The 14,104-nt window shown below is 46.4% G+C and overlaps 1 protein-coding gene across 1 annotated transcript in view; it reads right to left on the bottom strand.

The window, feature by feature from the left end:
- Window positions 1–12,563, bottom strand: part of STK10 (serine/threonine kinase 10) — a gene marked incomplete at its 5' end in the record, with an annotated part of 48,788 nt that extends 36,225 nt beyond the window's left edge. The window contains 3 exons of the mRNA XM_015413907.1: window positions 603–797; window positions 3,794–3,866; window positions 12,414–12,563. Of these exons, the coding sequence (XP_015269393.1) occupies window positions 603–797; window positions 3,794–3,866; window positions 12,414–12,563 (418 nt within the window). The remainder of the gene's footprint in view (window positions 1–602; window positions 798–3,793; window positions 3,867–12,413) is intronic.
- Window positions 12,564–14,104: the final 1,541 nt, after the last annotated feature.

The following is a 14,104-nucleotide window of genomic DNA, read 5'->3' as shown; positions in this document are numbered from 1 at the left end:
CTCCCCCCCTTCTTGAAGATGGGGACAATATTTGCCTGCCTCCAATCTTCTGGCACCTCACCTGTTCTCCAAGAATGCTCAAAAAGCTCAGAAATTACATCCATGAGTTCTTTTAGTACCCTTGGATGCATGCAGTTCATCTGGCCCCGAGGATTTAAAGAAACCAGGTGTTTATGTACTACCTCTATGCCAATCCTAGGCTGCAACTCCCTTCCCTCATCATGTGTTCTGTTTTTGCCACATTGAGCACTGTTTCCGTCGCAAGAGAAGATGGAGGAAAAGTAGGAATTGAGTGGTTCTGCCCTCTCTTCATCACCTGTTAAAATTTCACTTTCCTGTACCTGCAATGGGCCTACCATGTCCTTGCTCTTTTTCTTACTTTGAACATAAGAAAAGAGCCATTTTTTTTAGCATCTCTCACTAGCCTAAGCTCATACTGAACTTTAGCTTTCCTAACAAGCACTGGTTATTTGTTTATATTCATTCTTGGTTATAACCACCTTCTCTGGGGAACTAGAGAAAGAGACATTGACTGCTTGCACTCATGCTTGCGTGTTTCCCACGTGTCTGCACACATGACATAGAAAAAACATATATCTCACCACTTTGAGGGATAGCTAAGAGTGGGAGGGTCAGACTTGGCTATTTTCAGGAGGACCCTCATGGGATTGAGCTCATGATGAGGAGGTTCTATCTGTGCCATTTCTATCAGTGTTATGCCCAAAGACCAGATGTCTGCCTTGTAGTCATATGGGGTGTCTTTCATAGTCTCACACATTACCACCTCAGGAGCCATCCTAGAAGAAAGCAAAGGACAGTGAGTTCTGCTTGGAAGAGATTTACTACTGATCACTGGTTTGCAGCAGCAGCCTGACTCCCTCTTCCCAATACTCTGTTTGTCTTCAGTTTAAAGATGACCACAGAGTGCAGAAATATGACTCTGCAGAAAGGTTTTGAATGAGGTTTGAGGAAAAGCTTTGATGAATACAACAAAATAATCTAGACAATCCCAAACACTTTTAGGTTCCACTGTTGTCAGCAGATGAGAGCATGCTTTACTCTCCCACTGAAATTCAAAAGGAGGTGGGAAATGGTTAATTTTAGCTAGACATGACCCTCATTTCCCTTCCCCCTACACCTCTTCACTTTCAACTGACTGTGACCACAGAAAAACCAGCAGGTCAGTGACAACTGGTCTAGATGCTGCTTTAGCCCAAATTAATGCTCACTAATCACATCTCATTACCAAAATGGCTGATTTAGAGATTACATTCTTGTTGCTTTCATATGTCTGGAGTTGCTTCAAATGGACATTCCACCAAATAGTTGGGTTTAGGAGAGAGGGAGAGAATGGCTCGGGTTTCATCAACACCCTAGCTGTTAAAGACATCCAGACTTTTTTCTGCCTCCAATGGGGGAGTGGGTAAATGGGAGATAACTTTATTGCAAGAGACTGAATTAATTTTACCAAGCTTCTTTCCTTGCATCTGTTTTCCCCAAAGATGAAGTTTACAAGATTTTCAGAACTCTGATACAGGGCCACTTTAAAACAATTATGGTTTTTGGGTCCCCCTGGAGAAATCATCAGGATTGAAAGAGGTGGTGGTATGTCCGCTCTTTAAGAAAACATAATTGGACCCCGCGGTCCTAAGCAACTACCACCCAGTCTCGAATTTACCGTTCCTAGGAAAGGTAGTTGAGAGGGTGGTGGCTGAACCGTGTCAGCCTTTCTTGGATGATGCATCCATCCTCGATCCATTCCAGTCAGGTTTCTGCCCTGGCCATGGGACAGAGACGGTGCTGGTCACCCTCACAGATGACCTCGGGAGACACCTGGATTGGGGAGGGCCAGCACTGCTGTTGCTCTTGGACCTAACGGCAGCATTCAACACGGTTGAATACGACCTTATGACCCACTGCCTCACCAACATAGGGGTTTGGAGGACTGCCTTACAATGGCAGAGGGTGGCGCTTGGTGAGAGGGTCTCCCTACAATACCCACTAGAATGTGGAGTGCTACAGGGGGTGATCTTTATCATCTAAGGTCCAGGGCTTTGGGCTGGGTTGCCACCAGTATGCTGATGATACCTAACTCTATCTGATGTTGGACAGCTGCCCAGACTCCGTCTCAGAAAACTTGGACAAGCTTTGGAGACTGTGGCTGGGTGGTTACAGCAGAGTCGGTTGAAACGAAACCCAGTGAAGAAGATGGAGGTTGAAACTAAACCCAGTGAAGAAGATGGAGGTCCTGTACTTGAGCCAGAGGTGAGGTTGAGTCAGGAATCAGGCTCCCTGCCTTGGACGGAGCACCACTGGTGCTGGTCCAGAAGTTGAGAAGCCATGGGGCAATCCTGGATGCCTCACTTTCTATGGAATCTCAGGTCACCCCAGTTGCCAGGTTGGCCTTTATCATCTCTGGCAGATCAGGCAACTGGTTCCCCATCTCTCCCCCTGGGACTTAGCTACCATGACCCATGCAGTAGTCACTTCCACTGTTCCCTTTAGCTGCACCAGCCTGCACTGGCGTGCAAATTCCCAGCCTCCAACGCACCGATCCGCCACTGAATGCAGGGTGAGGAAACTCGCCCCTGCCCGGCTTCCTCAAGTGCAGGAGAGAGGCACAAAGCCAAGCTTCCCCTCTCTGCACTGGCCGACGTCTCCTCCCCCAAGGAGGAAGGGAGGGGGAGCTGCCAGCCCTTTAAAGCAAACAGCTGACAGGTGGGGTCCACCAGTCATCTGTTCATTTTAAATGGCCAGCAGCCATTTCAGGGCTTCCTTCCACTTTCCCCTCCTTGGAAGAGGGGAGCAAAAGGGAGACATCGAATGGCTGACTGCCCTTAAAGCAAACAGTTGCCAGGTGGACCTGCCACACTGTTGCTTTAAAGGGCAGGAAGACCTTTCAGGACTCCGTTTCGCTTCCCCCCTCTTGGAAGCTGGGGGGAGCGAAAGGGAACCCTGAAATGGCTGCCCACCCCTTAAAGCAAGCAGCTGATGGGCTTAAAAGCCCTATGCAGCCTGGGACTGACGCATCTGAGGGACCACCTCCCCCCTATGTGCCCCGAAAAGCCATGTGCTCGGCTGACCATCATTTACTGGTTGTCCCCGGCCCAAAGGATGTCCGCTTAGCCTCGACCAGGGCTAGAACTTTTTCTGCCCTAGCCCCAGCCTGGTGAAACAGGCTCCTGTCAGAGATCAGGGCTCTGCAGGACCTATTACAGTTCCACAGGGGCTGTAAAATGGAGCTGTTCTGCCAGGCCTTTGGTATAAGGCCTCTGCTGCTGAAGCTCTCCAACTGTATACAGCCCATATATGTAAGATCTCCATTGTCCTCTGGTTTATGGCCTAGTAGCTTCTAGCCATCAGGGATTGCTGTACTTTCCTAATTCATCATGCTACCTGCTTTTAATTGTTTTAATTATTTATTATTACTGTTTTAATGGTTCTGTAATATTACTGTTGTGACCTGCCCTGAGCCTGCTTGCAGGGAAGGTGGGATATAAATCAAAATAAATAAATAAATAAAAAGTAGCATTATCGTTTAGGATTGCAACTTTGTATTTAAATACATGCAAGTAGACAGCACAGCATTGAGATGGTATTAAATTATCAAGCCACATAACACACATAGGTGCCTTTTCACATGGACAGTTTAAACCCAGCTAAATGACAGATACACACAACCACTTTCAAGACAGAACACCTGCACTTTATGACTTCAGCTGTCTTGCAAACATAAATTCTGATTCACGCACTAAGAAGTAACAATCACCTTACCCGGTCAATATTCACTCACCAGTATGGTGTGCCAATGAAAGAATCCCGTCTTTGCAAAGTCTTCATGTTTTTGGCAGATACTCCAAAGTCCGCTGAAAATAATACAATCATGTTAAATGCTCTCACTACATTTGTAAGGTGTTTGCACTTCAAGGAGTCCAGGATGACTCAAACTGCCCTCCCACCCCATTTCAAGACACTCCCTCAAGACAAACAAAAAGGTCCAAGAGACCAATGCCTGGACCAATGTTCAGAAACACTGCAAGCCTAGATGTACATAGCATATTTTTCATACTTTGTCATCAGGAGATTGCCAGGAGCACATTCCAATTCAAACTGTGAGCTCTATGCTACAGCAATACAGTCTCAGTCAACTGAAGCAAGTTTCACCTCACACTATAGAAACAAGTAAATAATATAAGACAAGCTGTCCTCCCTTGAGGCAGGAGAGGGCATTGAGCCTATCAGGTCTCAAAACCCACATTTCTTGTTAACTGTGCTCCTATAATGCCAAAATAATCTTTTTTAAAACCCTGCCAGAATTGGGGGGGGGGGCACTTAGTGAAACCTTTCCACCTTCCATTGGAATAAAGTAGCTCTTTGGTGTATAATAGGGCTGTTAGATAGCACAACCCTCAGCACAATTCTAACACATCATAAATTGTTCTTTTCTGCTGTTGCTTGCAGTTCTATTTAATGTTAGGGTTATTCTACTTCTCCCCAGAATTTTCCACTGGAAAATGTCATTTCAAAGCAGCAGATTTCAACTCTTCACCCGGCAACTACACTCTCTGCATCCCATAGAAAAAAAGTCTATGCCAAACCAAAGATTAAACAGTAACAGATATTTACAATAAAAAGCCTTGAATTGATTAACTTCGCTTTTTCTTTACTTCTCCAATTCTACTTCTTCCAACTTCCTTTATCTTCCTTCCTATCTTGTACAGACTAGGGATTCCTATAATGATTTTTTTTGGCTCCTATGCAACACTTAATTCTGGACAACTTTAATTCTGGCTGGTGATATAACCAGAAGACATGGAACTGACTGTGGCAAAGCTATTGGGGTGGATCCACCAGAGGATTTTTGCAAATGGAAAAGGTGGCAATTTTTGCATTGGGAGGAAGGAAATGGCAGATCTCCAATTCCCCACTCATGTGGTTCCTGAAGGTCCTGTTCCCCCAGAAACAGTGTTTGGTGCTGAAGTAGGAACAGAAAGACCAAGAAATCCTGCTCCACTGATGGAAATCCCTGTCAAATATTTTGGTTGCTATGCTCTTATTCAAGAAGCTAGTAGGAACATCCCACAGCATTCATAAAATGACACAACTGCAATTGACTCTGAATTGCCACTTCCAGAAAACTGACACATTGCAAAAAAAAAAAATTCTTGCCTACATAAAGGGCTTAAAGATCTTCAAGCTGAGTGCGAGTGTATGTTGGATCCCCAAGCATCGAGAATAAATCCACGTTTTCAAGAAAAGCAAAATTTATTTCAAAGCGTTGAAGACATACTCAAACACGTTCTTTGTTAGAACTGGGGATACACAGTTAGGTCAAGCATAATAAAGGAACTTCAAATAGATACAGGTCCAATGAATAGCTTTCCCGCTGGCGGGCTAATGAAACAGTTGCGCGCCCAGTCTATGGGAACCAGGCAGAACATTAGACAAAACACAGGTGCAGTATTCATGGGAAAAGCAATAGCCAAGCATTACAGCATCTTCTCCCCCACACAACCTCCAGCAGTTATCTTTTGCATTCCAACGCAGGAGCAGGATGATAGAAACCAAGCCAGGTGCAACAGGAAAGGATATGTACACAGAGGCCACAGAAAACAGAATGGCAGCTTGCTGACATACTGCCCCCCTTAAAATACACTTACAACACACCTCCCGGGTCGGGCGGGAGATCTCCCGGGCTGGGCGGGAGACCTCCCGGTTTGTCCGGGAACCTTCTGTGGAAACTACGGATCAGGTAAGGGGCCCGAATATCCCCTTCTTCCACCCATTCGCGGTGCTGGGGACCGAAATCAACCCATTCGATAAGGTACCAGAGTTTACCACGTTTCACTTTACAATCAAGGATATCAGCGATCTCAAAATGTTCATCCCCTTCCAAAATGACAGGTGGAGGAGGAGTAACTGCTGGTCTCCAGGGAGACGGGCCAGGATCCTTCTTCAACAGGCTCATGTGAAAAACAGAATGCAGAGCACGTAAATTCTTAGGCAAAACAACATCAACCGCCACATCATTTATGACTTTACGCACTTTGAATGGACCTATGAACTTCCACCCCAATTTCCTGCTAGGCCGCAGCATCTTAATGTTCTTGGTCGAGACATACACAAGATCCCCAGGTTTCAGATCAAACCCCACCACCCTACCCTTGTCTGCCTGGGTCTTGTAAGCAGCCTTGGCTGCGTCAAGTGTTTGGCATAACAGAGGCCATGCTTTTTGCAAGGACATACACCAGGTATCAGCATCCCCCACAGGACGTTGGCCCATCCCCTCCAAGAAAGGGAGGGGGGGACTGTCGTAACCAGATACAGCTTTATAAGGAGACATGCCTGTGGAGCTATGGACCGTATTGTTATAACAATATTCAGCAAGAGGCAACAATTCACACCAATCATTCTGTTGATAATTAGTAAAACAACGCAGATATTGTTCCAGGGTCTGATTAACTCGTTCCGTTTGTCCGTCAGTTTCAGGATGATACGCGCTGCTGAGCCCTTGTTCCACCCCTAAAATGGAAAGAAGTTCCCTCCAAAACTTAGAAACAAATTGGGTCCCCCTGTCAGAAATTAACTTAGCAGGTAATTGATGAATTTTCACCACGTGAGACATAAACGATTTCGCCAACCTCTGAGCTGTAGGCAAGGAAGGAAAAGGCACAAAATGAGCTTGCTTAGAAAACAAATCAACAACCACCCAAATAACAGTGTTCCCTTTGCTCGCAGGGAGGTCAGTAATAAAGTCCATGGACACCACTTCCCACGGTCTCGATGGAGTAGGGAGTGGCTGCAGAAGACCAGGAGGCTTGCCCATCCTGGGTTTAGTTAAGGCACAGGTTTGGCAGGACCTAACAAACATCAAGAGGTCTTTGCGCATTTGTGGCCACCAGAACTGTCTGCGGATGAGTTGTAGAGATTTAACAAAACTCCAATGCCCTGCCAGTTTCGAACCGTGAGCAGACTCCATCACCTCCCTCCTCATTGAAATAGGCACATACAGTTTGTCTCCAGAATAAATCAGACCTTCAGGGCTACGGACACAATCAGGTAATGTCTTAAGGGAGGCATCATCCTCAGCAGTAAAAGCAGAAAGATATTTCTGGACCCAGGCCCCCCCTCCCACAGGGAACAGGGAAGGCGAAGTCTCATCAGAGTGTGGAATCGTTCGCGCCTGCGCCCGGGTGACTACGGCCCCCCCCAGATGGGAGGGGGAAAAAACAGAGTCCATGATGATCTCACGCTGACTGTCATGTTGTGGGAGGCGTGAAAGCGCGTCAGCCAGGGAATTAGCCGCCCCAGGGAAATGACGAAGAGTGAATCGAAACTTAGCAAAGAAGTCCGCCCAACGAAGTTGTTTAGCGTTGAGAGAACGGGGGGATTTCAGCATCTCCAAATTCTTATGGTCAGTCCAGACTTCAAATGGCAGTTGCGCCCCCTCCAACCACTGCCTCCAAGTGGAGAGAGCCAGCCGGATCGCTGACGCCTCCTTCTCCCAAATCCCCCAGTTTCGTTCAGCGTCAGAAAACTTTTTAGACACAAATGCCAGGGGATGTAACCGACCATCTTCCCCTTCTTGCAAAATAGCGGCCCCCATTGCCACATCCGAGGCATCAGTTTGGACAATGAATTTTTTAGTTTCATCAGGGCGCGCCAGCACTGGCTCAGAGGTGAACATCAGTTTAAGTTTCTCAAAAGCCTCTGCGCAAGCAGGGGACCATTTAAGCGGGGCGCCTGGTTTCGTAGCATCAAAACCCTTCCCCTTGGTCTTTAGCAAATCAGTCAGGGGAAGGGCAATTTGAGCGAAATTCTGGATGAAATTTCTGTAAAAATTGGCAAATCCGAGGAACATTTGCAATTGTTTGCGGGTCCTGGGGGGCTCCCAGTCAAGTACAGCCTGAATTTTAGCAGGGTCCATTTCAACCTTCCCCCCAGAGATGCGATATCCCAAAAAGTCAATGCATGTCTTGTGGAATTCACATTTTGACAGCTTTGCAAACAAGTGGTGTTCATAAAGTCGCTTAAGGACCTGGCGCACCAATTTAATATGCGACGGGAGGTCCTGAGAGTACAGCAACACATCATCAAGGTAAAGGACCACTCCTTTGAATAGGAACTCATGTAGGACCTCATTGATTAGGTTCATGAAGACCCCCGGAGCCCCTTGAAGGCCGAAGGGCATAACGAGGTACTCAAACTGCCCCAAAGGGGTATTAAATGCAGTCTTACTTTCATCCCCCTCCCGGATGCGCACACGGAAATATGCATCCCGGAGGTCAAGTTTCGAGAAGATCTTGCCCTTGGTGGCCTCAGCTACCAAGTCCTTGATTAGCGGGAGGGGGTAAGCATTGGACAAAGAAACAGCGTTCAGACCCCTATAATCAGTGCACAATCTAAGCCCCCCGTCTTTCTTCTTTCGGAAAAGTACAGGCGCGGCGAAAGGGGAGGAAGCCGGGCGAATGAAACCTCGGGCTAGGTTTTTATCAATAAAGTTCCGCAGTTCAACTTTCTCAGCCGGCCCCATCGCATAAATTTTACCTTTGGGTAATTTACAGTCAGGCAAAAGTTCAATAGCACAGTCAGTCGAGCGATGGGGGGGCAATTCGTTAGCTTCCTCTTCGCCAAACACTTTCGCCAAGTCTCTATACTCTCGAGGCAAAGAAGCTAACTCTTCCGGTTGCAAAGTGCCGCAGGGGAACTGCGCGGTCGGCTGGTCCCCCCACGAGTCCACCCAGCAGTGATCTACACACTTAGCCGACACAAATTTGACAACCCCTTCTTCCCACAAGATGTAAGGGTCATGGGTAAACAACCAGGGACTCCCCAGTACTAAGTCGAACTGCGATTTAGGGGTGACAATGAAGGATCTGGATTCCCAATGATCGCCCGCCCCCAACCGCAAAGCCATAGTCTCGTGCGTACAAGGTTCCATGGGTGCCCCATCCATCTGAGTAAAAATGATGGGGGACTTCAAGGGGACTATCCCCGCTTCCAGTGCAACTAACACTCTAGGGCTGATGAGATCCCTCCCACACCCAGAATCAATCAACGCTCTTACCCTAACGTGGGTTCCTAGGAGCGGATTCATTAAGGAGACAGTCACGAAAAATAGGGAAGGGGTTTCTCTCACCACCTTGGGCGCAGCATTAGAATGGCCTTGTCGTTTTGCGCCTCTCACAACAGGCCGTTGTCGTTTTCCGCCGTTTCAGGCACCACCTCTTCTTCTGACTCGGCAGCAGACGGTTCGTTTCCCTCCGAACCTTGGGCCGCCTGCAGAGCTTTGGAGAAACGCGGTTTAGCCATTCCCTTCTTCCCCGTCAGCGGTGTCTTCGGGCTTGGAGTAGGCGGCTGTACTTTACGGCTGCCACAATCCACAGCGAAGTGCCCCTTCTCCCCGCACTTGAGACAGAGCCCCATCTTCATACGTAGTTCTCGTGCTGATTCCGACAGGCGTTGAGGCTTGGGTTTGGAGGCACCGGCAGCGGCGGGTCTGTTGGTCGTAGCAGCCAGGTCGAGTTTGATGGTGGTGAGCCGGTCTTCTGCATTTTCAGCTTCCTGGGTCCAGGCCATCAGGGAGACAGGGTTGACAGTTTTCAGAACCGTTTCTCGGATTTCTGCGTTGAGACCCAAGCGATACATCTCAGCCAATATATGATCAGGGTAGTCTCGGAGCTTAGCTGCTTGCTTGTGGAATTCCAGAGTGTACTCGCGAACCGACTTCTTGTTCTGGCGGTAGGTCCGGAGGAACGCTTTAGCTCTTTGACTCGCGTTGACATCTTCAAATCTCGCCCGCAGCGCCCACATGAATGCTCGCAAATTCAAAAGTTCCGGACCGCGGTCATTGTGCAGTCCAACATACCATGTGGCGGCGTCTCCTTTCAGTCTTGCCGAGATGACATCAATAAGACCAGCTTCATTTCGGAACAGGTGTCGACTCTCTTCTACGAATTTATGCACCCTCACCGTGAAGAAAGCGAGTTCATCTGGGTTGCCGTCGAAGGTAGCCTCCAGTAGATCCTTGGGTCTGGGCCGTGGAGGCCTCACCAACGGGCCCAGCTGCCCCGGAACTCCCCTGGGAGGGAAACCCGGTACAACCGGTGGCCCCGCTGGCATTGGCCTCAGTGGTGGCGGCAGACCCGGCACCGGCGGACCCCCCGGCATCGGCGGTTGCACAGGCACTTGCGGAGGCGGTCTCACCGGCGGCTGGACAGGTACCTGCTGCGCGGGAACTCCCGGTGCTTGCAGCGGTGGTCCCATCAGCGGTTGAGCAGGCATCGGCGGCGTGGGCAATCCCGGTGCAGGAGCAACTTGTTGCTGCGCGGCGTGTGCGTCAAGGAAATTAGCCATTCTAACGTCCATCATTCCCGGCAGACCTTCCATCACATCCTGGAATGCCCGCAACAAGTCTCTCACCGAGTCTTCCAGTTCTGCTAGTCGTTCCCCGGTAGTTTCCTCCGGGATGGGGTCCCGAGGGCGGTAGTCCGGGGGTGGGTCATAGTCCTCTTCCGTTTGGAAGGCTCCGGTGCCCTCCTCATCTTCTGCGTGGCCTCGCGGTCCCGACGGCTCGAACATCCACTCCTCGATGTCTTGCTTGGGACTCTCCTTCTCCGAGGTAGACCCTGGCTCCGGGAACAATCCCTTGTCAAACAGACTCTCACGTAATCCGCTCCCCCGACGGGAGTACACCTCACGGGTGCCCTGGGTGTTGTACATAGTCCAATCATCCTGCTGGTGAGTCTTCCGCGGACCCCATTGCGAAGGGGTCGGAGGCGGCCAAGACAGATGTGCAGGCAGGCGGGGAATCGCTCCCCCCACGGCACCCTCCATCGAGGCTGCAGTCGTGAACACCAAAGACGCGGAGGTTTGTGGGACCGATCCCGAGTCCCCCTCCGTGTTAGGTAGATTTCCCTCAATTCCGCTCATGATCTTGCCAGATTCGGAACGATAGGAAAAAGGGAGTTCTAACAATATGTTGGATCCCCAAGCATCGAGAATAAATCCACGTTTTCAAGAAAAGCAAAATTTATTTCAAAGCGTTGAAGACATACTCAAACACGTTCTTTGTTAGAACTGGGGATACACAGTTAGGTCAAGCATAATAAAGGAACTTCAAATAGATACAGGTCCAATGAATAGCTTTCCCGCTGGCGGGCTAATGAAACAGTTGCGCGCCCAGTCTATGGGAACCAGGCAGAACATTAGACAAAACACAGGTGCAGTATTCATGGGAAAAGCAATAGCCAAGCATTACAGCATCTTCTCCCCCACACAACCTCCAGCAGTTATCTTTTGCATTCCAACGCAGGAGCAGGATGATAGAAACCAAGCCAGGTGCAACAGGAAAGGATATGTACACAGAGGCCACAGAAAACAGAATGGCAGCTTGCTGACAGTGTACAGGGAACTCCTTGCCATGTTAGCTTCAGTGGGTTGCTATAAAGAAGTGATTTGCTTCTTTCCCATTTCCTTCAGCTTAAAATTTTTTTTACTCAACTATCAAAAACTGACCTTCGGAGACACAAAAGCTGAGATAGATAGATAGTTAAGACTCTATTGTGTTCATTTTTCAGCAGCATGACTGAGTACAGAAGTTATGTTTATACTGTCTTTTTTAATGCTACACATTTATTTAATATTCAATGCAGTAATTTGTAACACTATAAGCACTACCATGCCTAACAGGTTTCAAAGAAATCTGTGCCCACCCATTATAGGTATGACCTTGCTGCTTATTGTTTCTGTGTTAGTTATCCCTGAAGTGGTTAAATAAACCATTGCAAACCTCAGAACACATGAATTACAAGCAGCCTGTGAATAAACCATGTCTTCTCAAGAAAGGTAATTATGCTCTAGCCCTCTAAGCAATAGGATGGGCACATTCCTAAGGACAGGAGAGTTTTGCTCCCATTAATAAGCTGCTCTGACGAGCCCCTATGGCCAAAAGGGACAAACACACTTCTTTCATAATATTATAAGAAACCATGATTCTAATTAGTTGATGGACAACTAGCATCTTTTCAGTGTTGTGCCATGAGCCACAGCCTAAAAAATCAAGATCTTCTGGAATGCAAGTTCAAACCCCTGCTCAGCCATGAAGTTCACTGTATGGCTTTGGGCAAGTCACTATCTCTCTATTCATCAGGCCTCGTAGAATGTTGCAAAGCTACAATTTGGAGTGCCAGCTGCTCAGAGGAAAATTGGAAGGTGGGGATACAGCTCTAACAAATTATTATTATACAGCCACCATGCAGGCACAATTTTCAAATGCATAGAAAAAACCCTACTGTCTGTGTTGCATCCACTATTTTCAGAGCAACTCAGCTTGCTACATCCAAGGCCGTAGAATAATTTTTGGGGGTACATATCTACTCATTTCTTGTACAAGAACAAACTAGATCTCTCACCAAGCTTGATATCACCATCCTGGGTCAGCAATACGTTGCCTGCCTTTAAATCTCGATGGATAATCTTCTTGCTGTGAAGATAGTTCAAGCCTTCTAGCATCTGGCGGCAGATCACTCGGATCTGGGGTTCAGTCAAGCCTCGATCCAGCTCTGTAAAACAGTTAGAGCAAAATGTAAATTGGAAAATATCCTAAACATAACCTCACCCAAGCGGTATAGTTGGCCTCTCTCCTAAACTTGAATAATCAACTGCATACTAGATTGTAGAAAAGAGCAAGAGTCCAGTAGCTCCTTAAAGACTAACAAGATATGTGGCAGGGTATGAGCTTTTGTGAGTCATTGCTTACTTCTTCAGATACAGCTAGAAACTCACTTGAAGAAGTGAGCAGTGACTCACAAAAGCTCATACCCTGCCACATATTTTTGTTAGTCTTTAAGGAGCTATTGGACTCTTGCTCTTTTCTACTGCTAAAGAAAGACTAATACAGCTACCCATCTTGATCTATATTGGAATGGTTCAAGTTATGTATAGGGGTACTGTTAATCCTTATTAATTACTTTGATTTAAATAATGTTTGAACCCATCTTTATCTTTGCCTGAGGTAGCTTATGACATAAAACCAGTCATTGACTGATTCCAAGGGAAAAGAAGTTGTCATTCTCCCAAACTCAATAGTTTTTTCAAAATAATTTACTGAACATGACAAAGCTTAAATGAAAAAGAATGATTGTGATCTTTATTCAACATGTACCATCTGCTGGTATGACTGAAGGATATTCATCATGAATTCAAAGTGCACAGGTGAAATTCATTAAATTAGAGGGGATACCAAAGTGATTAACCATGTATTTGGGTTTTTTAAAAAAACAATTTTATTTTATATCCAACACACCAAAACCAGACAAACAAAAACAGACAAATATACATACAAACAAACATTGGGAGGATCTATCCATACAGTATCTGTTAAGTTTCCCATACATCTTTTAGGTAAAGCTTCTGCACACATTATTATAAGTGTTCTTGTTGTCCTCTAGTTCCATTGTATACACAGTTTATTTAATGTATTCTTCAATCCATCTTTAAAATCTTGACCATATATTTTCAAAGTTTTCCACTTTTTGTCCTTTCAGAATTAAAATTAATTTATCCCTCTCAGCAGTTTCTAGTAATTTATTTATTTATTATCTCTTCTTTTGAAGAAGGTCTCCAATATTTGGCATACAATATTCTAGCAGTTGTAATTACATGTAAAATAAGATAAGAATTCTGATTTTTACAATTTTCTGGAAGTATATTCAGTAAAAACAATTCTGGTACAAAATATATATTACTTTCTAAGATTTTTTTGTACTATTTCATGTATCCAAGCTTAATTTTCTAAACTTTTATCACAAGTCCATCACATGTGAAAAAAGAACCAACCTTCTCTTGACATTTCCAGCAATCATTTGAAATATTGGGATGAAATTTTGATAGTTTATCTGGAGTAATATACCATCTATAAAACATTTTATAAATATTTTCTTTATAAGAGATTCCTCCCTTTTGAAAAAGCAGGTTGCTTACCAGCAACTGGTGATCTTTGAGTGGTCATCTGTGCATTCACACCCATGGGATCTAGTGCGCACGCGCTGGATCAATCGGTGCTGTAGCAAGCTCTTTTAACGGATTTTTGCGCCCAGTCCCT

Source organism: Gekko japonicus, unplaced genomic scaffold, assembly GCF_001447785.1.
Source record: "Gekko japonicus isolate JY-2015 unplaced genomic scaffold, Gekko_japonicus_V1.1 scaffold1605, whole genome shotgun sequence".
Classification (NCBI taxonomy): domain Eukaryota; kingdom Metazoa; phylum Chordata; class Lepidosauria; order Squamata; family Gekkonidae; genus Gekko; species Gekko japonicus.
This window is presented reverse-complemented; position numbering and strand designations above follow the sequence as displayed.